At 47.3% G+C, this 25,066-nt stretch overlaps 1 protein-coding gene across 1 annotated transcript in view; it reads left to right on the forward strand.

Moving 5' to 3' along the window:
* The window catches only part of LOC115116000 (E3 ubiquitin-protein ligase RNF38-like), an 84,191-nt gene extending 62,986 nt beyond the window's left edge, over positions 1-21,205 (forward strand). The window contains 9 exon segments of the mRNA XM_065003490.1: positions 844-1,002; positions 3,554-3,721; positions 8,123-8,285; positions 8,379-8,383; positions 11,916-12,019; positions 13,021-13,105; positions 15,856-15,977; positions 18,070-18,169; positions 20,083-21,205. Coding sequence (XP_064859562.1) covers positions 844-1,002; positions 3,554-3,721; positions 8,123-8,285; positions 8,379-8,383; positions 11,916-12,019; positions 13,021-13,105; positions 15,856-15,977; positions 18,070-18,169; positions 20,083-20,145 — 969 coding nt within the window. The 3' untranslated portion in view covers positions 20,146-21,205.
* The last annotated feature ends 3,861 nt before the right edge of the window (positions 21,206-25,066 follow it).

Consider the following 25,066-nt stretch of genomic DNA (forward strand, 5'->3'; position numbering starts at 1 on the left):
TGGTGAGAGGTTAGCATGTCTTGGGGGGGTTATGATATAAAATGCTAACCTCCCTGGTTATTGTAATGGTGGGAGGTTAGCATGTCTTGGAGGGGTTATGATATAAAATGCTAACCTCCCTGGTTATTGTAATGGTGAGAGGTTAGCATGTCTTGGGGGGGGTTATGATATAAAATGCTAACCTCCCTGGTTATTGTAATGGTGAGAGGTTAGCATGTCTTGGAGGGGTTATGATATAAAATGCTAACCTCCCTGGTTATTGTAATGGTGAGAGGTCCCATAGGGTGGCGCACAATTGGCCCAGCTTTGTCCGGGTTTGGCCGTCATGGTAAATAAGGATTTGTTCTTAACTGACTTTCCTAGTTAAATAAAAACAATTTTTAAAATTAATATATTAACTCTCTCTCTCCAACAGGCCTCAGTCCCAGTCTCCTATATATTAACTCTCTCTCTCTCTCTCTCTCTCTCTCTCTCTCTCTCTCTCTCTCTCTCACAGGCCTCAGTCTCCTATATATTAACTCTCTCTCTCTCTCCAACAGGCCTCAGTCTCCTATATATGAACTCTCTCTCTCTCTCCAACAGGCCTCAGTCCCAGTCTCCTATATATTAACTCTCTCTCTCTCTCCAACAGGCCTCAGTCCCAGTCTCCTATATATTAACTCTCTCTCTCTCTCCAACAGGCCTCAGCCCCAGTCTCCTATATATAAACTCTCTCTCTCTCTCTCTCTCCAACAGGCCTCAGCCCCAGTCTCCTATATATAAACTCTCTCTCTCTCTCTCTCTCTCCAACAGGCCTCAGCCCCAGTCTCCTATATATTAACTCTCTCTCTCTCTCCCTAACAGGCCTCAGTCCCAGTCTCCTATACGGTGACTCCTGTCCCTTCTCATCATGGTCTGGTAGCTCCTCTGTATACAGGACAGCACCTCCCTCCTGTATGTTCCTCTCAACAACAGATCCCAGCATGCAGTGTGGTCTTCAGTACAGGACAACACTACCACCCTGTGAGTAGAGACAGTAGTGTGTGTGTGTGTGGTCTTCAGTACAACACTACCACCCTGTGAGTAGAGACAGTAGTGTGTGTGGTCTTCAGTACAACACTACCACCCTGTGAGTAGAGACAGTAGTGTGTGTGGTCTTCAGTACAACACTACCACCCTGTGAGTAGGGACAGTAGTGTGTGTGGTCTTCAGTACAACACTACCACCCTGTGAGTAGAGACAGTAGTGTGTGTGTGTGTGTGGTCTTCAGTACAACACTACCACCCTGTGAGTAGAGACAGTAGTGTGTGTGGTCTTCAGTACAGGACAACACTACCATCCTGTGAGTAGAGACAGTAGTGTGTGTGTGTGTGTGGTCTTCAGTACAACACTACCACCCTGTGAGTAGAGACAGTAGTGTGTGTGGTCTTCAGTACAGGACAACACTACCATCCTGTGAGTAGAGACAGTAGTGTGTGTGGTCTTCAGTACAACACTACCACCCTCTGAGTAGAGACAGTAGTGTGTGTGGTCTTCAGTACAACACTACCACCCTGTGAGTAGAGACAGTAGTGTGTGTGGTCTTCAGTACAACACTACCACCCTGTGAGTAGAGACAGTAGTGTGTGTGGTCTTCAGTACAACACTACCACCCTGTGAGTAGAGACAGTAGTGTGTGTGGTCTTCAGTACAACACTACCACCCTGTGAGTAGAGACAGTAGTGTGTGTGTGTGTGTGGTCTTCAGTACAACACTACCACCCTGTGAGTAGAGACAGTAGTGTGTGTGTGTGTGGTCTTCAGTACAACACTACCACCCTGTGAGTAGAGACAGTAGTGTGTGTGGTCTTCAGTACAACACTACCACCCTGTGAGTAGAGACAGTAGTGTGTGTGGTCTTCAGTACAACACTACCACCCTGTGAGTAGAGACAGTAGTGTGTGTGGTCTTCAGTACAACACTACCACCCTGTGAGTAGAGACAGTAGTGTGTGTGTGTGTGGTCTTCAGTACAACACTACCACCCTGTGAGTAGAGACAGTAGTGTGTGTGTGTGTGTCTTCAGTACAAACACTACCCCTGTGAGTAGAGACAGTAGTGTGTGTGTGGTCTTCAGTACAACACTACCACCCTGTGAGTAGAGACAGTAGTGTGTGTGGTCTTCAGTACAATACTACCACCCTGTGAGTAGAGACAGTAGTGTGTGTGGTCTTCAGTACAACACTACCACCCTGTGAGTAGAGACAGTAGTGTGTGTGGTCTTCAGTACAACACTACCACCCTGTGAGTAGAGACAGTAGTGTGTGTGGTCTTCAGTACAACACTACCACCCTGTGAGTAGAGACAGTAGTGTGTGTGGTCTTCAGTACAACACTACCACCCTGTGAGTAGAGACAGTAGTGTGTGTGTGTGTGTGGTCTTCAGTACCACCTTGGGTCTTAACGACAGTCCTTGAATTGGTTCTCCTGGGTCATGTTCAAGAGGCCACAACATTTTCAACATTTCAGCTACAAATGTCTAGTCTGGTACCAGTCAGCTATCATACCAGTCTGTCTAGCTATCATTCCACTCCTTGGTCTAGTCTGGTACCAGTCAGCTATCATTCCACTCCTTGGTCTAGTCTGGTACCAGTCAGCTATCATTCCACTCCTTGGTCTATTCTGGATACCAGTCAGCTATCATTCCACTCCTTGGTCTAGTCTGGATACCAGTCAGCTATCATTCCACTCATTGGTCTAGTCTGGTACCAGTCTGCTATCATACCAGTCTGTCTAGCTATCATTCTACTCCTTGGTCTAGTCTCGGACCAGTCAGCTATCATTCCACTCCTTGGTCTAGCCTGGATACCAGTCAGCTATCATTCCACTCCTTGGTCTAGTCTGGTACCAGTCTAGCTATCATTCCACTCCTTGGTCTAGCCTGGATACCAGTCAGATATCATTCTACTCCTTGGTCTAGTCTGGTACCAGTCTAGCTATCATTCCACTCCTTGGTCTAGCCTGGATACCAGTCAGATATCATTCCACTCCTTGGTCTAGTCTGGTACCAGTCTGCTATCATACCAGTCTGTCTAGCTATCATTCTAGTCCTTGGTCTAGTCTGGTACCAGTCAGCTATCATTCCATTCCTTGGTCTAGTCTGGTACCAGTCTGTCTAGCTATCATTCCACTCCTTGGTCTAGTCTGGTACAAGTCGGCTATCATTCTACTCCTTGGTCTAGTCTGGTACCAGTCTGTCTAGCTATCATTCCACTCCTTGGTCTAGTCTGGTACAAGTCAGCTATCATTCTACTCCTTGGTCTAGTCTGGTACCAGTCAGCTATCATTCCACTCATTGGTCTATTCTGGATACCAGTCTAGCTATCATTCCACTCCTTGGTCTAGTCTGGTACCAGTCTGCTATCATTCCACTCATTGGTCTAGTCTGGTACCAGTCTAGCTATCATTCCACTCATTCCACTCCACCGTCCCCTTGTTGGTGTTTCCTGCCCCCTGGTGGCAGAAATAATTAAATGCAGATATGTCATTGTCATTCACAGTAGTATCAAACCTCACTATCTCTCTCTCTCTCTCTCAGATGCTGGGGGCGTGTTCGGTGCAGCATTTACCTGTGCCCTACTCCTTTCCCTCCCTCCTCTCCAATGATCCTCCTTTTCTCCTCCCCCCTCCCCACCTCTCTCACCACCCCCCTCACCTCCCTCCACCTGGACACTTCCTTCCCTTCCCGACACAACAGTCCAGATCGGTAAGAAACACATCACTCTTGATTTTCATTTATAATCAGGAGTTGTATTTATGACGTTTTCTCCAAGGATCCAATCTAGTTTTTGCTTTTAATGTCCGTGTTTTTCAAAGTACCCACTCTAGTTTGTTTTTTTAATATCATGCAATTAGATGTAATGACTCTTCAATACATTCTTATTTACAATGACGGCCTACCCTGTCCAAACCCTCCCCTAACCCGGACGGCACTGGGCCAATCGTGTGCCGCCCTGTGGGACAACCCAGGCCCTTTAACCATTAAGGTAGTGGTGCCGCCCAGGCCCTTTAACCATTAAGGTAGTGGTGCCGTCCAGGCCCATTAAGGTAGTGGTGCCGTCCAGGCCCATTAAGGTAGTGGTGCCGTCCAGGCCCATTAAGGTAGTGGTGCCGCCCAGGCCCATTAAGGTAGTGGTGCCGCCCAGGCCCATTAAGGTAGTGGTGCCGCCCAGGCCCATTAAGGTAGTGGTGGCGTCCAGGCCCTCTAACGATTAAGGTAGTGGTGCCGCCCAGGCCCTCTAACCATTAAGGTAGTGGTGCCGTCCAGGCCCTCTAACCATTAAGGTAGTGGTGCCGCCCAGGCCCTCTAACCATTAAGGTAGTGGTGCCGCCCAGGCCCTCTAACCATTAAGGTAGTGGTGCCGTCCAGGCCCTCTAACCATTAAGGTAGTGGTGCCGTCCAGGCCCTCTAACCATTAAGGTAGTGGTGCCGTCCAGGCCCTCTAACCATCAAGGTAGTGGTGCCGTCCAGGCCCTCTAACCATTAAGGTAGTGGTGCCGTCCAGGCCCATTAAGGTAGTGGTGCCGTCCAGGCCCATTAAGGTAGTGGTGCCGTCCAGGCCCATTAAGGTAGTGGTGCCGTCCAGGCCCATTAAGGTAGTGGTGCCGCCCAGGCCCATTAAGGTAGTGGTGCCGCCCAGGCCCATTAAGGTAGTGGTGCCGCCCAGGCCCATTAAGGTAGTGGTGCCGCCCAGGCCCATTAAGGTAGTGGTGGCGTCCAGGCCCTCTAGTGGTGGCGTCCAGGCCCTCTAACGATTAAGGTAGTGGTGCCGCCCAGGCCCTCTAACCATTAAGGTAGTGGTGCCGCCCAGGCCCTCTAACCATTAAGGTAGTGGTGCCGCCCAGGCCCTCTAACCATTAAGGTAGTGGTGCCGCCCAGGCCCTCTAACCATTAAGGTAGTGGTGCCGCCCAGGCCCTCTAACCATTAAGGTAGTGGTGCCGTCCAGGCCCTCTAACCATTAAGGTAGTGGTGCCGTCCAGGCCCATTAAGGTAGTGGTGCCGCCCAGGCCCATTAAGGTAGTGGTGCCGCCCAGGCCCTCTAACCATTAAGGTAGTGGTGCCGTCCAGGCCCTCTAACCATTAAGGTAGTGGTGCCGTCCAGGCCCTTTAACCATTAAGGTAGTGGTGCCGTCCAGGCCCATTAAGGTAGTGGTGCCGTCCAGGCCCATTAAGGTAGTGGTGCCGTCCAGGCCCATTAAGGTAGTGGTGCCGCCCAGGCCCATTAAGGTAGTGGTGCCGTCCAGGCCCATTAAGGTAGTGGTGCCGTCCAGGCCCATTAAGGTAGTGGTGCCGCCCAGGCCCATTAAGGTAGTGGTGCCGCCCAGGCCCATTAAGGTAGTGGTGCCGCCCAGGCCCATTAAGGTAGTGGTGCCGCCCAGGCCCATTAAGGTAGTGGTGCCGCCCAGGCCCATTAAGGTAGTGGTGCCGCCCAGGCCCATTAAGGTAGTGGTGGCGTCCAGGCCCTCTAACCATTAAGGTAGTGGTGCCGTCCAGGCCCTCTAACCATTAAGGTAGTGGTGCCGCCCAGGCCCTCTAACCATTAAGGTAGTGGTGCCGCCCAGGCCCTCTAACCATTAAGGTAGTGGTGCCGCCCAGGCCCTCTAACCATTAAGGTAGTGGTGCCGTCCAGGCCCTCTAACCATTAAGGTAGTGGTGCCGCCCAGGCCCTCTAACCATTAAGGTAGTGGTGCCGTCCAGGCCCTCTAACCATTAAGGTAGTGGTGCCGCCCAGGCCCTCTAACCATTAAGGTAGTGGTGCCGCCCAGGCCCTCTAACCATTAAGGTAGTGGTGCCGCCCAGGCCCTCTAACCATTAAGGTAGTGGTGCCGCCCAGGCCCTCTAACCATTAAGGTAGTGGTGCCGCCCAGGCCCTCTAACCATTAAGGTAGTGGTGCCGTCCAGGCCCTCTAACCATTAAGGTAGTGGTGCCGTCCAGGCCCTCTAACCATTAAGGTAGTGGTGCCGTCCAGGCCCATTAAGGTAGTGGTGCCGTCCAGGCCCATTAAGGTAGTGGTGCCGTCCAGGCCCATTAAGGTAGTGGTGCCGTCCAGGCCCATTAAGGTAGTGGTGCCGTCCAGGCCCTCTAACCATTAAGGTAGTGGTGCCGTCCAGGCCCTCTAACCATTAAGGTAGTGGTGCCGTCCAGGCCCTCTAACCATTAAGGTAGTGGTGCCGTCCAGGCCCTCTAACCATTAAGGTAGTGGTGCCGTCCAGGCCCTCTAACCATTAAGGTAGTGGTGCCGTCCAGGCTCTCTAACCATTAAGGTAGTGGTGCCGTCCAGGCTCTCTAACCATTAAGGTAGTGGTGCCGTCCAGGCCCATTAATGTAGTGGTGCCGTCCAGGCCCATTAATGTAGTGGTGCCGTCCAGGCCCATTAAGGTAGTGGTGCCGTCCAGGCCCATTAAGGTAGTGGTGCCGTCCAGGCCCATTAAGGTAGTGGTGCCGCCCAGGCCCATTAAGGTAGTGGTGCCGCCCAGGCCCATTAAGGTAGTGGTGCCGCCCAGGCCTTCTAACCATTAAGGTAGTGGTGCCGTCCAGGCCCATTAAGGTAGTGGTGCCGTCCAGGCCCATTAAGGTAGTGGTGCCGCCCAGGCCCATTAAGGTAGTGGTGCCGCCCAGGCCCATTAAGGTAGTGGTGCCGCCCAGGCCCTCTAACCATTAAGGTAGTGGTGCCGTCCAGGCCCATTAAGGTAGTGGTGCCGTCCAGGCCCATTAAGGTAGTGGTGCCGTCCAGGCCCATTAAGGTAGTGGTGCCGTCCAGGCCCATTAAGGTAGTGGTGCCGCCCAGGCCTTCTAACCATTAAGGTAGTGGTGCCGTCCAGGCCCATTAAGGTAGTGGTGCCGTCCAGGCCCTCTAACCATTAAGGTAGTGGTGCCGTCCAGGCCCATTAAGGTAGTGGTGCCGTCCAGGCCCATTAAGGTAGTGGTGCCGTCCAGGCCCATTAAGGTAGTGGTGCCGCCCAGGCCTTCTAACCATTAAGGTAGTGGTGCCGTCCAGGCCCATTAAGGTAGTGGTGCCGTCCAGGCCCTCTAACCATTAAGGTAGTGGTGCCGTCCAGGCCCTCTAACCATTAAGGTAGTGGTGCCGTCCAGGCCCATTAAGGTAGTGGTGCCGTCCAGGCCCTCTAAGGTAGTGGTGCCGCCAGGCCCATTAAGGGTGCCGTCCAGGCCCATTAAGGTAGTGGTGCCGTCCAGGCCCTTTAACCATTAAGGTAGTGGTGCCGTCCAGGCCCTCTAACCATTAATGTAGTGGTGCCGTCCAGGCCCTCTAACCAGTAAGGTATTGGTGCCGTCCAGGCCCTCTAACCATTAAGGAAGTGGTGCCGTCCAGGCCCTCTAACCATTAAGGTAGTGGTGCCGTCCACCATTAAGGTAGTGGTGCCGTCCAGGCCCTCTAACCATTAAGGTAGTGGTGCCGTCCAGGCCCATTAAGGTAGTGGTGCCGTCCAGGCCCTCTAACCATTAAGGTAGTGGTGCCGCCCAGGCCCTCTAACCATTAAGGTAGTGGTGCCGCCCAGGCCCTCTAACCATTAAGGTAGTGGTGCCGCCCAGGCCCTCTAACCATTAAGGTAGTGGTGCCGCCCAGGCCCTCTAACCATTAAGGTAGTGGTGCCGTCCAGGCCCTGGTTTTGTAATGTTGAATCTGCATTGTTACTACTTGGTTAAATAAGTTGCTGCTGTTCTGCTTAGTCACAGAATGGTTCAGTTAAGTCTCATATTCACATCTTTAAATTGCCTTCTATTCACTATGTGCTCACTTTGACTTGAATTATAATTAGTGACTTGACATAACAGTTTTAGAGTCCATTATAAACTTTCCCCCCTGGCCTAGAGAACCCGTGAGACTAGAGAACAAGTTGTAACAGCACATAGTCCCCTTATGTATGCCTATGACCCTTCATAGCCCTTTTAATATGCCTATGACTCTTCATAGCCCTTTTAATATGCCTATGACCCTTCATAGCCATTTTAATATGCCTATGACTCTTCATAGCCCTTTTAATATGCCTATGACTCTTCATAGCCCTTTTAATATGCCTATGACCCTTCATAGCCCTTTTTGTATGCTTATGACCCTACATAACCCTTTGTATCCCTGTCATAGCCGTTGCAGAGGATAGAGAACGAGGTGGAGCTGCTTGGAGAGCACCTGTCTGTGGGAGGGGGGTTCAACTACCCTCATGGAGGACACCACCCCTCCTCACTGCCCCCCTCCACACCCCTCCAGTTCCTGTCTCATCACGACTCCCTGTCACAGGAGCTGTTCGGTAGTGGTAAGACGCCCCCCACCCCCAGTACCTCGCTCACCCTTCCTCCCTGCCCCCGTCCAGTTCCTGTCTCATCACGACTCCCTGTCACAGGAGTGGTAAGACGCCCCCCCCAGTACCTCGCTCAGTTCCTCCCTGCCCCCCAGTTCCTGTCTCATCACGACTCCCTGTCACAGGATCTGTTCGCACCACATACCTCATGCTAGCCTTCAAAACACCCAAGGGCTGTCTTTCACGGCCACTCGTTTAAGTATTTATTATGGATCCCCATTAGTTCCTGTCAAGGTAGCAGCTACTCTTCCTGGGGTTTATTATGGATCCCCATTAGTTCCTGCCAAGGCAACAGCTACTCTTCCTGGGGTTTATTATGGATTCCCATTAGTTCCTGTCAAGGCAGCAGCTACTCTTCCTGGGGTTTATTATGGATCCCCATTAGTTCCTGCCAAGGCAGCAGCTACTCTTCCTGGGGTTTATTATGGATCCCCATTAGTTCCTGCCAAGGTAGCAGCTACTCTTCCTGGGGTTTATTATGGATCCCCATTAGTTCCTGCCAAGGTAGCAGCTACTCTTCCTGGGGTTTATTATGGATCCCCATTAGTTCCTGCCAAGGCAGCAGCTACTCTTCCTGGGGTTTATTATGGATCCCCATTAGTTCCTGTCAAGGCAGCAGCTACTCTTCCTGGGGTTTATTATGGATCCCCATTAGTTCCTGCCAAGGCAGCAGCTACTCTTCCTGGGGTTTCCCCATTATGGAGCAGCTCCCCATTTTATTATGTTCCCCAAGGTAGCAGCTACTCTTCCTGGGTTTTATTATGGATCCCCATTAGTTCCTGCCAAGGCAGCAGCTACTCTTCCTGGGGTTTATTATGGATCCCCATTAGTTCCTGTCAAGGCAGCAGCTACTCTTCCTGGGGTTTATTATGGATCCCCATTAGTTCCTGTCAAGGCAGCAGCTACTCTTCCTGGGGTTTATTATGGATCCCCATTAGTTCCTGCCAAGGTAGCAGCTACTCTTCCTGGGGTTTATTATGGATCCCCATTAGTTCCTGCCAAGGTAGCAGCTACTCTTCCTGGGTTTTATTATGGATCCCCATTAGTTCCTGCCAAGGCAGCAGCTACTCTTCCTGGGGTTTATTATGGATCCCCATTAGTTGCTGTCAAGGCAGCAGCTACTCTTCCTGGGGTTTATTATGGATCCCCATTAGTTCCTGCCAAGGCAGCAGCTACTCTTCCTGGGGTTTATTATGGATCCCCATTAGTTCCTGCCAAGGCAGCAGCTACTCTTCCTGGGGTTTATTATGGATCCCCATTAGTTTCTGCCAAGGCAGCAGCTACTCTTCCTGGGGTTGATTATGGATCCCCATTAGTTCCTGTCAAGGCAGCAGCTACTCTTCCTGGGGTTTATTATGGATTCCCATTAGTTCCTGTCAAGGCAGCAGCTACTCTTCCTGGGGTTTATTATGGATCCCCATTAGTTCCTGCCAAGGTAGCAGCTACTCTTCCTGGGGTTTATTATGGATCCCCATTAGTTCCTGCCAAGGCAGCAGCTACTCTTCCTGGGGTTTATTATGGATCCCCATTAGTTGCTGTCAAGGCAGCAGCTACTCTTCCTGGGGTTTATTATGGATCCCCATTAGTTCCTGCCAAGGCAGCAGCTACTCTTCCTGGGGTTTATTATGGATCCCCATTAGTTCCTGCCAAGGCAGCAGCTACTCTTCCTGGGGTTTATTATGGATCCCCATTAGTTTCTGCCAAGGCAGCAGCTACTCTTCCTGGGGTTGATTATGGATCCCCATTAGTTCCTGTCAAGGCAGCAGCTACTCTTCCTGGGGTTTATTATGGATTCCCATTAGTTCCTGTCAAGGCAGCAGCTACTCTTCCTGGGGTTTACCCTAGTAAAACTGACTATCCTACCGATCCTCGACTTCGGCGATGTCATCTACAAAATGGCTTCCAACACTCTACTCAGCAAACTGGATGCAGTCTATCACAGTGCCATCCGCTTTGTCACTAAAGCACCTTATACCACCCACCACTGCGACTTGTATGCTCTAGTCGGCTGGCCCTCGCTACATATTCGTCGCCAGACCCACTGGCTCCAGGTCATCTACAAGTCCATGCTAGGTAAAGCTCCGCCTTATCTCAGTTCACTGGTCACGATGGCAACACCCATCCGTAGCACGCGCTCCAGCAGGTGTATCTCACTGATCATCCCTAAAGCCAACACCTCATTTGGCCGCCTTTCGTTCCAGTACTTTGCTGCCTGTGACTGGAACGAACTGCAAAAATCGCTGAAGTTGGAGACTTTTATCTCCCTCACCAACTTCAAACATCAGCTATCCGAGCAGCTAACCGATCGCTGCAGCTGTACATAGTCTATTGGTAAATAGCCCACCCATTTTCACCTACCTCATTCCCATACTGTTTTTATACTGTTTTTTATTTATTTACTTTTCTGCTCTTTTGCACACCAATATCTCTACCTGTACATGACCATCTGATCATTTATCACTCCAGTGTTAATCTGCAAAATTGTATTATTCGCCTACCTCCTCATGCCTTTTGCACACATTGTATATAGACTGCCCATTTTTTCTACTGTGTTATTGACTTGTTAATTGTTTACTCCATGTGTAACTCTGTGTTGTCTGTTCACACTGCTATGCTTTATCTTGGCCAGGTCGCAGTTGTAAATGAGAACTTGTTCTCAACTAGCCTACCTGGTTAAATAAAGGTGTTCTCAACTAGCCTACCTGGTTAAATAAAGGTGAAATAAAAAAATCAAAATAAATTATGGATCCCCATTAGTTCCTGCCAAGGTAGCAGCTACTCTTCCTGGGGTTTATTATGGATCCCCATTAGTTCCTGCCAAGGCAGCAGCTACTCTTCCTGGGGTTTATTATGGATCCCCATTAGTTCCTGCCAAGGCAGCAGCTACTCTTCCTGGGGTTTATTATGGATCCCCATTAGTTCCTGCCAAGGCAGCAGCTACTCTTCCTGGGGTTTATTATGGATCCCCATTAGTTCCTGCCAAGGCAGCAGCTACTCTTCCTGGGGTTTATTATGGATCCCCATTAGTTCCTGCCAAGGCAGCAGCTACTCTTCCTGGGGTTTATTATGGATCCCCATTAGTTCCTGCCAAGGCAGCAGCTACTCTTCCTGGGGTTTATTATGGATCCCCATTAGTTCCTGCCAAGGCAGCAGCTACTCTTCCTGTGGTTTATTATGGATCCCCATTATGGATACCTTCCTGGGGTTTATTAGGATCCCTCCTGCCAAGGCAGCAGGTCCTCTTCCTGGGGTTTATTAGGGATCCCCATTAGTTCCTGTCAAGGCAGCAGCTACTCTTCCTGGGGTTTATTATGGATCCCCATTATCCTGCCAAGGCAGCAGCTACTCTTCCTGGGGTCCAGCAGAATTAAGGCAGTTATGCATTTTTAAAAACTATACAATGCATTCACAACAGATTTCACAACATGTTACAATAACAGTTTGTTACACACACACACACACACACACACACACACACACACACACACACACACACACACACACACACACAGCTGGAGAACAACATGCCCTCACCTCTATGAAGGGTTCTTACCGTTCCTTCCTCTGTCCCTCTCCCAGCCGTACCCCCACTTCATGCCTCGGCGAATCACAGGGCGTCGTTACCGCTCCCAGCAGACCGTGCCCCCGCCCCCCTACCACCCAGGCTTCCTGCCTTACTTCCTGTGAGTACTTCTTCTTCTCTTGTTGTAGCAGCACCTGGTATGCAGTACACGTTGGAACAAATCATGGGTTTATATGGTATAATACTGTATGAATTTATATTAGTAGGCATGGTGATCATTTGGTTTATTCAAATGTATCTCCTCTCTCCCCCTCTTCTCTCTCTCCCCCTCTTCTCCCTCTCTCTCTCTCCCCCTCTTCTCCCTCTCTCTCTCTCTCCCTCTTCTCCCTCTCTCTCTCTCTCCCCCTCTTCTCCCTCTCTCTCTCCCCCCTCTTCTCTCTCTCCCTCTCTCTCTCTCCCCTGTCTCTCCATCTCTCCTCTCTCTCCCCCTCTTTCTCTCTCCCTCTCTCTCTCCCCCTGTCTCTCCATCTCTCCTCTCTCCCCCTCTTCTCTCTCCCTCTCTCTCTCTCCTCTCTCTCTCTCTCCCCTGTCTCTCCATCTCTCTCTCCCCCTCTCTCTCTCTCTCCCTCTCTCTCTCCCCTGTCTCTCCATCTCTCTCCTCTCCCCCCTCTTCTCTCTCCTCTCTCCCCCTCTTCTCTCTCCCCCTTCTCTCTCCCCTCTCTCTCTCCTCTCTCCCCCCCCCTCTTCTCTCTCCCCCTGTCTCTCCTCTCTCCCCTCTTCTCTCTCTCCCCTGTCTCTCCTCTCTCTCCCTCTTCTCTCTCTCCCTCTCTCCCCTGTCTCTCCATCTCTCTCTCTCTCTCTCTTCTCTTCTCTCCCCTCTCTCCCCTGTCTCTCCATCTCTCCCTCTCTCTCTCTCTCTCTCTCTCTCTCTCTCTCTCTCTCTCTCCATCTCTCCTCTCTCCCTCTTCTTTCTCTCCCCCTCTCTCCCCTGTCTCTCCATCTCTCTCTCTCTCTCTCTCTCTCTCTCTCTCTCTCCATCTCTCCTCTCTCCCTCTTCTTTCTCTCCCCCTCTCTCCCCTCTCTCTCCATCTCTCTCTCTCTCTCTCTCCCTCTTCTTTCTCTCCCCCTCTCTCTCCTCTCTCTCCCTCTCCTGTCTCACAGGTCGATGCTTCCAGTGGGTCCTACAGTCGGTCCTACCATCAGTCTAGAGTTAGATGTGGACGATGGAGAGGTAGAGAACTATGAAGTAAGCTAGCTACATCTATATGGTCTAGTGTAGAGGAGGTAAGCTAGCCACAGAGCTAACTATACATCTATATGGTCTAGTGGAGGTAAGCTAGCCATAGAGCTAACTATACATCTATATGGTCTAGTGGAGGTAAGCTAGCCATAGAGCTAACTATACATCTATATGGTCTAGTGGAGGTAAGCTAGCCACAGAGCTAACTATACATCTATATGGTCTAGTGGAGGTAAGCTAGCCACAGAGCTAACTATACATCTATATGGTCTAGTGGAGGTAAGCTAGCCATAGAGCTAACTATACATCTATATGGTCTAGTGGAGGTAAGCTAGCCACAGAGCTAACTATACATCTATATGGTCTAGTGGAGGTAAGCTAGCCACAGAGCTAACTATACATCTATATGGTCTAGTGTAGAGGAGGTAAGCTAGCCACAGAGCTAACTATACATCTATATGGTCTAGTGGAGGTAAGCTAGCCACAGAGCTAACTATACATCTATATGGTCTAGTGGAGGTAAGCTAGCCACAGAGCTAACTATACATCTATATGGTCTAGTGTAGTGGAGGTAAGCTAGCCACAGAGCTAACTATACATCTATATGGTCTAGTGGAGGTAAGCTAGCCACAGAGCTAACTATACATCTATATGGTCTAGTGTAGTGGAGGTAAGCTAGCCACAGAGCTAACTATACATCTATATGGTCTAGTGGAGGTAAGCTAGCCACAGAGCTAACTATACATCTATATGGTCTAGTGTAGAGTAGGTAAGCTAGCCACAGAGCTAACTATACATCTATATGGTCTAGTGGAGGTAAGCTAGCCACAGAGCTAACTATACATCTATATGGTCTAGTGTAGTGGAGGTAAGCTAGCCACAGAGCTAACTATACATCTATATGGTCTAGTGTAGTGGAGGTAAGCTAGCCACAGAGCTATACATCTATACATGGTCTAGTGTATGGTCTATACATCTATATGGTCTAGTGTAGTGGAGGTAAGCTAGCCACAGAGCCAACTATACATCTATATGGTCTAGTGTAGTGGAGGTAAGCCAGCCACAGAGCATCTAACTATACATCTAACTATACATCTAGTGGTCTAGTGGAGGTAAGCTAGCCACAGAGCTAACTATACATCTATATGGTCTAGTGTAGTGGAGGTAAGCTAGCCACAGAGCTAACTATACATCTATATGGTCTAGTGGAGGTAAGCTAGCCACAGAGCTAACTATACATCTATATGGTCTAGTGGAGGTAAGCTAGCCACAGAGCTAACTATACATCTATATGGTCTAGTGTAGTGGAGGTAAGCTAGCCACAGAGCTAACTATACATCTATATGGTCTAGTGGAGGTAAGCTAGCCACAGAGCTAACTATACATCTATATGGTCTAGTGTAGTGGAGGTAAGCTAGCCACAGAGCTAACTATACATCTATATGGTCTAGTGGAGGTAAGCTAGCCACAGAGCTAACTATACATCTATATGGTCTAGTGTAGTGGAGGTAAGCTAGCCACAGAGCTAACTATACATCTATATGGTCTAGTGTAGTGGAGGTAAGCTAGCCACAGAGCTAACTATACATCTATATGGTCTAGTGGAGGTAAGCTAGCCACAGAGCTAACTATACATCTATATGGTCTAGTGTAGTGGAGGTAAGCTAGCCACAGAGCTAACTATACATCTATATGGTCTAGTGGAGGTAAGCTAGCCACAGAGCTAACTATACATCTATATGGTCTAGTGTAGTGGAGGTAAGCTAGCCACAGAGCTAACTATACATCTATATGGTCTAGTGGAGGTAAGCTAGCCACAGTGCTAACTATACATCTATATGGTCTAGTGTAGTGGAGGTAAGCTAGCCACAGAGCTAACTATACATCTATATGGTCTAGTGTAGTGGAGGTAAGCTAGCCACAGAGCTAATTATACATCTATATGGTCTAGTGTAGGTAAGCTAGCCAAAGAGCTAACTATACATCTATATGGTCTAGTGTAGTGGAGGTAAGCTAGCCACAGAGCTAACTATACATCTATATGGTCTAGTGTAGGTAAGCTAGCCACAGAGCTAACTATACATCTATATGGTCTAGTGTAGTGGAGGTAAGCTAGCCACAGAGCTAACTATACATCTATATGGTCTAGTGTAGTGGAGGTAAGCTAGCCACAGAGCTAACTATACATCTATATGGTCTAGTGGAGGTAAGCTAGCCACAGAGCTAACTATACATCTATATGGTCTAGTGGATGTAAGCTAGCCACAGAGCTAACTATACATCTATATGGTCTAGTGTAGTGGAGGTAAGCTAGCCACAGAGCTAACTATACATCTATATGGTCTAGTGTAGTGGAGGTAAGCTAGCCACAGAGCTAACTATACATCTATATGGTCTAGTGGATGTAAGCTAGCCAGATAGCTAACTATACATCTATATGGTCTAGTGGAGGTAAGCTAGCCACAGAGCTAACTATACATCTATATGGTCTAGTGGAGGTAATTTTAATGAACTACAGTCTAGTGTTCGCTGAAGCATCTAGCCTCGTTAGTTCCAATAGATAATGCCTAGGCTTCAGCTCAGTGGGCTAAACAGATTAAAACCTGTTGATTGGTGTGTAGATGTACACTATGCAGAACATGATAGTGTCTATCAATCCCAATGCTGTTATGTCCTCAAGGCTGAAAGCGCCTAGGGTAGATGGGAGGACAATAGGCTCTTCTCTGACCTTTAACCCCCCCCTGTCTGACCTCCAGGCCCTGTTGAACCTAGCAGAGCGTCTGGGCGAGGCTAAACCCAGAGGACTGACCAAGGCTGACATAGAACAACTTCCCTCCTACCGCTTCAACCCCAACAACCACCAATCAGAACAAACACTGTGAGTAGAGTCCCTTCAACAACCACCAATCAGAACAGACACTGTGAGTAGAGTCCCTTCAACAACCACCAATCAGAACAGACACTGTGAGTAGAGTCCCTTCAACAACCACCAATCAGAACAGACACTGTGTGTAGAGTCCCTTCAACAACCACCAATCAGAACAGACACTGTGAGTAGAGTCCCTTCAACCCCAACAACCACCAATCAGAACAGACACTGTGAGTAGAGTCCCTTCAACCCCAACAACCACCAATCAGAACAGACACTGTGAGTAGAGTCCCTTCAACCACCAATCAGAACAAACACTGTGAGTAGAGTCCCTTCAACCCCAACAACCACCAATCAGAACAGACACTGTGAATAGAGTCCCTTCAACCCCAACAACCACCAATCAGAACAGACACTGTGAGTAGAGTCCCTTCAACAACCACCAATCAGAACAAACACTGTGAGTAGAGTCCCTTCAACCACCAATCAGAACAAACACTGTGAGTAGAGTCCCTTCAACCCCAACAACCACCAATCAGAACAGACACTGTGAATAGAGTCCCTTCAACCCCAACAACCACCAATCAGAACAGACACTGTGAGTAGAGTCCCTTCAACAACCACCAATCAGAACAAACACTGTGAGTAGAGTCCCTTCAACCCCAACAACCACCAATCAGAACAGACACTGTGAGTAGAGTCCCTTCAACCCCAACAACCACTAATCAGAACAGACACTGTGAGTAGAGTCCCTTCAACAACCACCAATCAGAACAGACACTGTGAGTAGAGTCCCTTCAACAACCACCAATCAGAACAGACACTGTGAGTAGAGTCCCTTCAACAACCACCAATCAGAACAGACACTGTGAGTAGAGTCCCTTCAACAACCACCAATCAGAACAGACACTGAGTAGAGTCCCTTCAACAACCACCAATCAGAACAGACACTGAGTAGAGTCCCTTCAACCCCAACAACCACCAATCAGAACAGACACTGAGTAGAGTCCCTTCAACAACCACCAATCAGAACAGACACTGTGAGTAGAGTCCCTTCAACAACCACCAATCAGAACAGACACTGTGAGTAGAGTCCCTTCAACAACCACCAATCAGAACAGACACTGTGAGTAGAGTCCCTTCAACAACCACCAATCAGAACAGACACTGAGTAGAGTCCCTTCAACAACCACCAATCAGAACAGACACTGAGTAGTCCCTTCAGTCCAGACACTTCAACCCCAACAACCACCAATCAGAACAGACACTGAGTAGAGTCCCTTCAACAACCACCAATCAGAACAGACACTGTGAATAGAGTCCCTTCAGCAACCACCAATCAGAACAGACACTGTGAGTAGAGTCCCTTCAACCCCAACAACCACCAATCAGAACAGACACTGTGAGTAGAGTCCCTTCAACCACCACCAATCAGAACAGACACTGTGAGTAGAGTCCCTTCAACAACCACCAGTCAGAACAGACACTGTGAGTAGAGTCCCTTCAACCCCAACAACCACCAATCAGAACAGACACTGTGAGTAGAGTCCCTTCAACCACCACCAATCAGAACAGACACTGTGAGTAGAGTCCCTTCAACAACCACCAATCAGAACAGACACTGTGAGTAGAGTCCCTCCAACAACCACCAATCAGAACAGACACTGAGTAGAGTCCCTTCAACCACCACCAATCAGAACAGACACTGTGAGTAGAGTCCCTTCAACAACCACCAATCAGAACAGACACTGTGAGTAGAGTCCCTTCAACAACCACCAATCAGAACAGACACTGTGAGTAGAGTCCCTTCAACAACCACCAATCAGAACAGACACTGTGAGTAAGGTACTTCAACGTTGTCTCTCTGTTCCAGGTGTGTATGTTGTATTAACGTTGTCTCTCTGTTGTATTAACGTTGTCTCCTGTTCAGAACAAACACTGTTGTGTAACGAGTCCCTGTTGTGTTAACGTTGTCCAATCAGTTCAGACACTGTGAATATGTTGTAACCCCAACGTTGTCTCTCAGGTGTGTGTATTTGTCCCTTCAACGTTGTCTCTCTGTTCCAGGTGCGTTCCCTTCAACGTTGTCTCTCTATTCCAGGTGCGTGGTGTGTATGTGTGACTTTGAGTCTCGTCAGCTGCTAAGAGTCCTGCCCTGTAATCATGAGTTCCACACCAAGTGTGTTGACAAGTGGCTCAAGGTGAGACAGAGATGGTGATATATCTATACAAGAGGCTTTATTTAACAGACAGATGGTGATATATCTATACAAGAGGCTTTATTTAACAGACAGATGGTGATATATCTATACAAGAGGCTTTATTTAACAGACAGAGATGGTGATATCCCTTCAAGAACCTTTATTTAACAGACAGATGGTGATATATCTATACACCAATCAGAACAGACTTTATTTAACAGAACAGACCAGAGGTCCCTTCAACAACCACCATGAACAGACACTGGCTTTATTTAACAGACAGATGGTGATATATCTATACAAGAGGTCTTTATTTAACAGACAGATGTGATATATCCCTTCACAACCAGGCTGACACTGGTGATATATCTATACAAGAGGCTTTATTTAACAGACAGACATGGTGATATATCTATACAAGAGGCTTTAATCAGAACAGACAGTGAGTAGATATATCTATACAAGAGGCTTTATTTAACAGACAGACAGATGGTGATATATCTATACAAGAGGCTTTAATTAAACAGACAGATGTGATATATCCCTTCAAGACCACCAATCAGACAGACACTGGTGATATATCTAATCAGACAGACACTGGTGATATATCTATACAAGAGGCTTTATTTAACAGACAGACAGATGGTGATATATCTATATCTTTATTTAACAGAGGTGTGTATGTATACAAGAGGCTTTATTTAACAGACAGATGGTGTATATCTCTGAGGCTTATATTAACAAGAGTCTTTATTTAACAGACAGATGGTGATATATCATACAAGAGGCTTTATTTAACGTTGTCTCTCTGTTCCAGGTGCTTTGTGTATATCTATACAAGAGGCTTTATTTAACAGACAGATGTTAACAGTCTCTCTATTCCAGATGGTGGTATATCTTGTAAACGAGGCTGGTGATATATCTATACAAGAGGCTTTATTTAACAGACAGAGATGGTGATATATCTATGATGTTGATTTAACGTATCTATCTGTTCAAGAGGCTTTATTTAACAGACAGACAGATGGTGATATATCTATATTTAAGAGGCTTTATTTAAACAGACAGAGTGGTGATATATCTATAAGAGGCTATTCCAGACAGATACAAAGAGGCTTTATTTAACAGACAGAGGCTTTATGGTGATATATCTATACAAGAGGCTTTATTTAACAGACAGATGGTGATATATCTATACAAGAGGCTTTATTTAACAGACAGATGGTGATATATCTATACAAGAGGCTTTATTTAACAGACAGATGGTGATATATCTATACAAGAGGCTTTATTTAACAGACAGATGGTGATATATCTATACAAGAGGCTTTATTTAACAGACAGATGGTGATATATCTATACAAGAGGCTTTATTTAACAGACAGATGGTGATATATCTATACAAGAGGCTTTATTTAACAGACAGATGGTGATATATCTATACAAGAGGCTTTATTTAACAGACAGACAGACAGATGGTGATATATCTATACAAGAGGCTTTATTTAACAGACAGATGGTGATATATCTATACAAGAGGCTTTATTTAACAGACAGATGGTGATATATCTATACAAGAGGCTTTATTTAACAGACAGATGGTGATATATCTATACAAGAGGCTTTATTTAACAGACAGATGGTGATATATCTATACAAGAGGCTTTATTTAACAGACAGATGGTGATATATCTATACAAGAGGCTTTATTTAACAGACAGATGGTGATATATCTATACAAGAGGCTTTATTTAACAGACAGAGATGGTGATATATCTATACAAGATACTTTATTTAACAGACAGATGGTGATATATCTATACAAGAGGCTTTATTTAACAGACAGATGGTGATATATCTATATAATGTGATCATCGTGTATGACTAGTAGAATCGTCTCTGTTTCTCTCCAGGCTAACAGAACGTGTCCCATCTGTCGGGCGGACGCCTCCGAGGTCCATCGGGATTCTGAATGACCTATGACCTCGAGCCCCACAGATCTAGGATCCGCTCAGCCTCCCCACATCCTAACCTGACGCATTAGGGAGTGGAGGGAAACACAACAGGCCTTAGATCAGTGTCTTGGAGCAATGCCCCCCCTTCCCCCTCCCTGCGCCAAGTGAACTCTTTAAGAAATAGACTTCTTCCTATGATGATGGTATTCTAATAATGGCCTTTTGACTGACACACACACACACACACACACACACACACACACACACGTACGAGGGGCAGTTGGACTTTTCCCCCTTTTTGTACGGTCTTACCTTCCTGAGTCATGATTGGAGTTGTCATATGAACGCTGTGGAGACACTCAGACGTGTGTCGTTGTCCTGACTAACCCAGTGGAGGAAATGGAAGCCCAAAGATTCTGACCATTATGACATCATCGTCATCGTCGTTGTTGTTAATATGAATATTCTGGTCGTGATGAATCAGTCAGAACCTGGATTGAGATGCGTCTTCACTCTAGTGGGGTTATTTTGATTTATAAAGGCGCTTTTTCTTCATTTAAAAATGTTTTTAAAGTGTGTGTGCTGTTGCACTCCTACAAAACACATCTACAATGTGTGTCCAACTGAAACGGAGAGAGAACGGAGGACAATCCAATCTTTACATTGTTGTTAGTGTTGGTTTATGATCTGGGTAGAGGAAGGTGGGCAGAAATATAGCGTTGTCACTAATGGGGAAAGTGTGTTTTGTGTTTAGAACACCAACGTGTATTATTTATGCAGTGCAGTACACTGGCCTGCTGCTCACACTGCCCTTTCCGCTCTGATTGGTCCATGCAGTGCACTGAGACAGGAAGGGGTGGGGCTTCCAGGGAGGAGAAGGGCAACAGAACCAGGGTAGTTGTGGAAGGGGAGGGCCTTCTCTCTCTATCACCTTTCTCTCTTCTTTTTCCAACTCCATCCCCCTCTCTCTCTCTCTCTCTACTTTTCTGTTCACTCACTCCATGTTTCAGAGTGATGGATCAGTCTCCGTTATCTCGGCTTACTCTCTCTCACACACACACTGAATGCCCCCCCCCCCCACGCAGCACAGGAGTCTGTGTGCGCTGATATGAATCGATGCTAAACGTCCGACATTTATTTTATTGGTCAGTTACTTAGGAAGAAATATGATAGTGGTCAAATCTCAAATGAAACCATCTCTTATCTATCTATCTATCTATTGGTTCCAAGACCAAAAGTAATGAACTCTATAAGAAATACTCTGGAGAATAAAGGGTGTCGTTTTGAGATACAACCAACGTTGTTCACTGGTCGTTCAGATCACATTGAGAAGGTGAGATGATCTGAAGTTTAGTTTTAAGGCACATAATAGTAATAATAATAATAATAGTAATAATAATAATAATAATAATAATGATGATGATGATTTTAGTGTGGTAGTATCACAGTTAGGGTTTAACTCCTTGGTAAAAGAAAAAGGGACATGTGTTTTGCCTGTCGACTGAGTGAGAAGATCAGTGCTTGGTTTCACTCATTCCTTCACAACCACAATGACTCTTCTGTTCAGTCTCCATTCATCCCCTCTTCCTCCTGTAGGATGCTTCTCACCCCCCTCCCCCTTTCTCTCGGTCCCCTCTTCCTCCTGTAGGATGCTTCTCACCCCCTTCCCCCTTTCTCTCGGTCCCCACTTCCTCCTGTAGGATGCTTCTCACCCCCTCCCCCTTTCTTTCAGTCCCCTCTTCCTCCTGTAGGATGCTTCTCACCCCCCCTTTCTCTCAGTCCCCTCTTCCTCCTGTAGGATACTTCTCACCCCCTCCCCTTTCTCTCCCCCTCTTCCTCCTGTAGGATGCTTCTCACCCCCCTTTCTCTCGGTCCCTTCTTCATCCTCTTCCTCCTGTAGGATGCTTCTCACCCCCTCCCCCTTTCTCTCGGTCCCTTCTTCATCCCCTCTTCCTCCTGTAGGATGCTTCTCACCCCCTCCCCTTTCTCTCCCCTTCTTCATCCCCTCTCCTCCTGTAGGATGCTTCTCACCCCCTCCCCCTTTCTCTCATCCCCTTCATCCCCTCTCCCTCCTGTAGGATGCTTCTCACCCCCTCCCCTTTCTCTCGGTCCCTTCTTAATCCCCTCTTCCTCCTCCTGTAGGATGCTTCTCACCCCCTCCCCTTTCTCTCGTTCCCTTCTTCATCCCCTCTCCCTCCTGTAGGATGTTTCTCACCCCCTCCCCCTTTCTCTCGGTCCCTTCTTAATCCCCTCTTCCTCCTGTAGGATGCTTCTCACCCCCTCCCCTTTCTCTCGTTCCCTTCTTCATCCCCTCTTCCTCCTGTAGGATGCTTCTCACCCCCTCCTCCTTCATCTCGGTCCCTTCTTCATCCCCCTCCCTCCTGTAGGATGCTTCTCACCCCCTCCCCCTTTCTCTCGGTCCCTTCTTCATCCCCTCTTCCTCCTGTAGGATGCTTCACCCCCTCCCCTTTTCTCGGTCCCTTCTTCATCCCCCTTCCTCCTGTAGGATGCTTTCACCCCCTCCCCTTTCCCTCGGTCCCTTCTTCATCCCCTCTTCCTCCTGTAGGATGCTTCTCACCCCCCTCCCCCTTTCTCTCGGTCCCTTCTTCATCCCCTCTTCCTCCTGTAGGATGCTTCTCACCCCCCTCCTCCTTTCTCTCGGTCCCTTCTTCATCCCCTCTTCCTCCTGTAGGATGCTTCTCACCCCCCTCCTCCTTTCTCTCGGGCCCTTCTTCATCCCCCCTCCCCGTTTTCCACTGTGTCCTCTGTCTACCCAGTGTCTTTAGAAGTAGTCCTTATTAACTGCTGTCATAAGCCCTACATAAGGCTGTCTTAACATGCACAATGTCACCCTATGTCAAGTTCATGTCCTGGCTTCCTACTGTCCTTCACCCACACGGTGTCATGATTCACGTTCTATGTCAGAGGCTCACAGCAACCTTATGTAGGCCTTACGACAGTCTTATGTAGGCCTTACGACAGTCTTATGTAGGCCTTACGACAGTCTTAAGTAGGGCCTTACGACAGCTAGTAGAAGGGGAAGGTTGTATTAAACCATGTCAGCCAGGCACCTGCAGTGTCCTAATATGTAAGAGATGCCTTTTAAACCCCAGATTTACCCTCCTTAAAGCCATGTCACCAGTAGGTGGGTTAATGACCTTTAGATCAGTGTTTAGCTGGGACAAGGTCTTCACCCTACATGTTGAAAATAAACCATTCTCTCCAGTGTCCAATGTTGTCAGCTCGGCGTTTTAAAGGCTCCAAAAAAAGAAGAGTTCTTGGCCGTAGCCATGGCAACAGGGTTTGAAAAAGCTTCCGTTCTCCTGTTTGTTTGTTTTGTTTCCTGGTTTAAAGGTGTTATACTGTCGTCATGGCGTCCATTATGTCGTAGGATTCTAATTATTGTTATTGTTTCTCCTGCTTGGTACACGACTAGCAGTTACCTCATTGTCTCTTGATGTATATTCAGATACAAATATAGGACATTCTGAATTCAGCTTTTCATATTGTTTATTTTTTCCTCTTACCATTTGTCGTTGGGTTGTTTAAAAAAAAAAGTTATCATTTATTATTAACATGACGTTGGTAGCTTTCTTCTCCATAATGTATCATATCTGTAACCAAAATCATTTTGAAGGCTTGATATTGCAAATTTTTAACAAACATTTGTACATTTTTAATGAGAGTTATTAATAGTGAGGCGTTACTAAGTGGTGAAATGAATTGTTATTTTTAATCCCTGTCCCCAGTCTTTTTGGATTTCAAAGGCTGCTTCTGTAATAAATGTAGAATTGCCAAATCATGGTCTGTTCTCCTTTTCTCTCACATTCTGGCGTTCTGTTCAACCTCCTGTCCTCCTGAGGAGGGGTGGGTTTAACTTCATTTAACTGTGAAATGGCATCTCTTTAACTGTTCTACTCCTATATAAAGCACAGAGGAGACTAGTTACTGTCTGTTCAACCTCCTGTCCTCCTGAGGGGGGGTGGGTTTAACTTCATTTAACTGTGAAATGGCATCTCTTTAACTGTTCTACTCCTATATAAAGTACAGAGGGGACTAGTTACTGTCTGTTCTACTCCTATATAAAGCACAGAGGGGACTAGTTACTGTCTGTTCTACTCTTATATAAAGCACAGAGGGGACTAGTTACTGTCTGTTCTACTCCTATATAAAGCACAGAGGAGACTAGTTACTGTCTGTTCTACTCCTATATAAAGCACAGAGGAGACTAGTTACTGTCTGTTCTAGTCCTATATAAAGCACGGAGGGGACTAGTTACTGTCTGTTCTACTCCTATATAAAGCACAGAGGAGACTAGTTACTGTCTGTTCTAGTCCTATATAAAGCACGGAGGGGACTAGTTACTGTCTGTTCTAGTCCTATATAAAGCACAGAGGGGACTAGTTACTGTCTGTTCTACTCTTATATAAAGCACAGAGGAGACTAGTTACTGTCTGTTCTAGTCCTATATAAAGCACGGAGGGGACTAGTTACTGTCTGTTCTAGTCCTATATAAAGCACAGAGGGGACTAGTTACTGTCTGTTCTACTCCTATATAAAGCACAGAGGGGACTAGTTACTGTCTGTTCTACTCTTATATAAAGCACAGAGGAGACTAGTTACTGTCTGTTCTACTCCTATATAAAGCACAGAGGGGACTAGTTACTGTCTGTTCTACTCCTATATAAAGCACAGAGGAGACTAGTTAACTGTCTGTTCTAGTCCTATATAAAGTACAGAGGGGACTAATTACTGTCTGTTCTAGTCCTATATAAAGTACAGAGGGGACTAATTACTGTCTGTTCTAGTCCTATATAAAGCACAGAGGAGACTAGTTACTGTCTGTTCTACTCCTATATAAAGTACAGAGGAGACTAGTTACTGTCTGTTCTACTCCTATATAAAGCACAGAACTGAATTGGTCCACTCACACTGACAGCGT

This window comes from Oncorhynchus nerka, linkage group LG18 (assembly GCF_034236695.1).
Source record: "Oncorhynchus nerka isolate Pitt River linkage group LG18, Oner_Uvic_2.0, whole genome shotgun sequence".
Lineage (NCBI taxonomy): Eukaryota > Metazoa > Chordata > Actinopteri > Salmoniformes > Salmonidae > Oncorhynchus > Oncorhynchus nerka.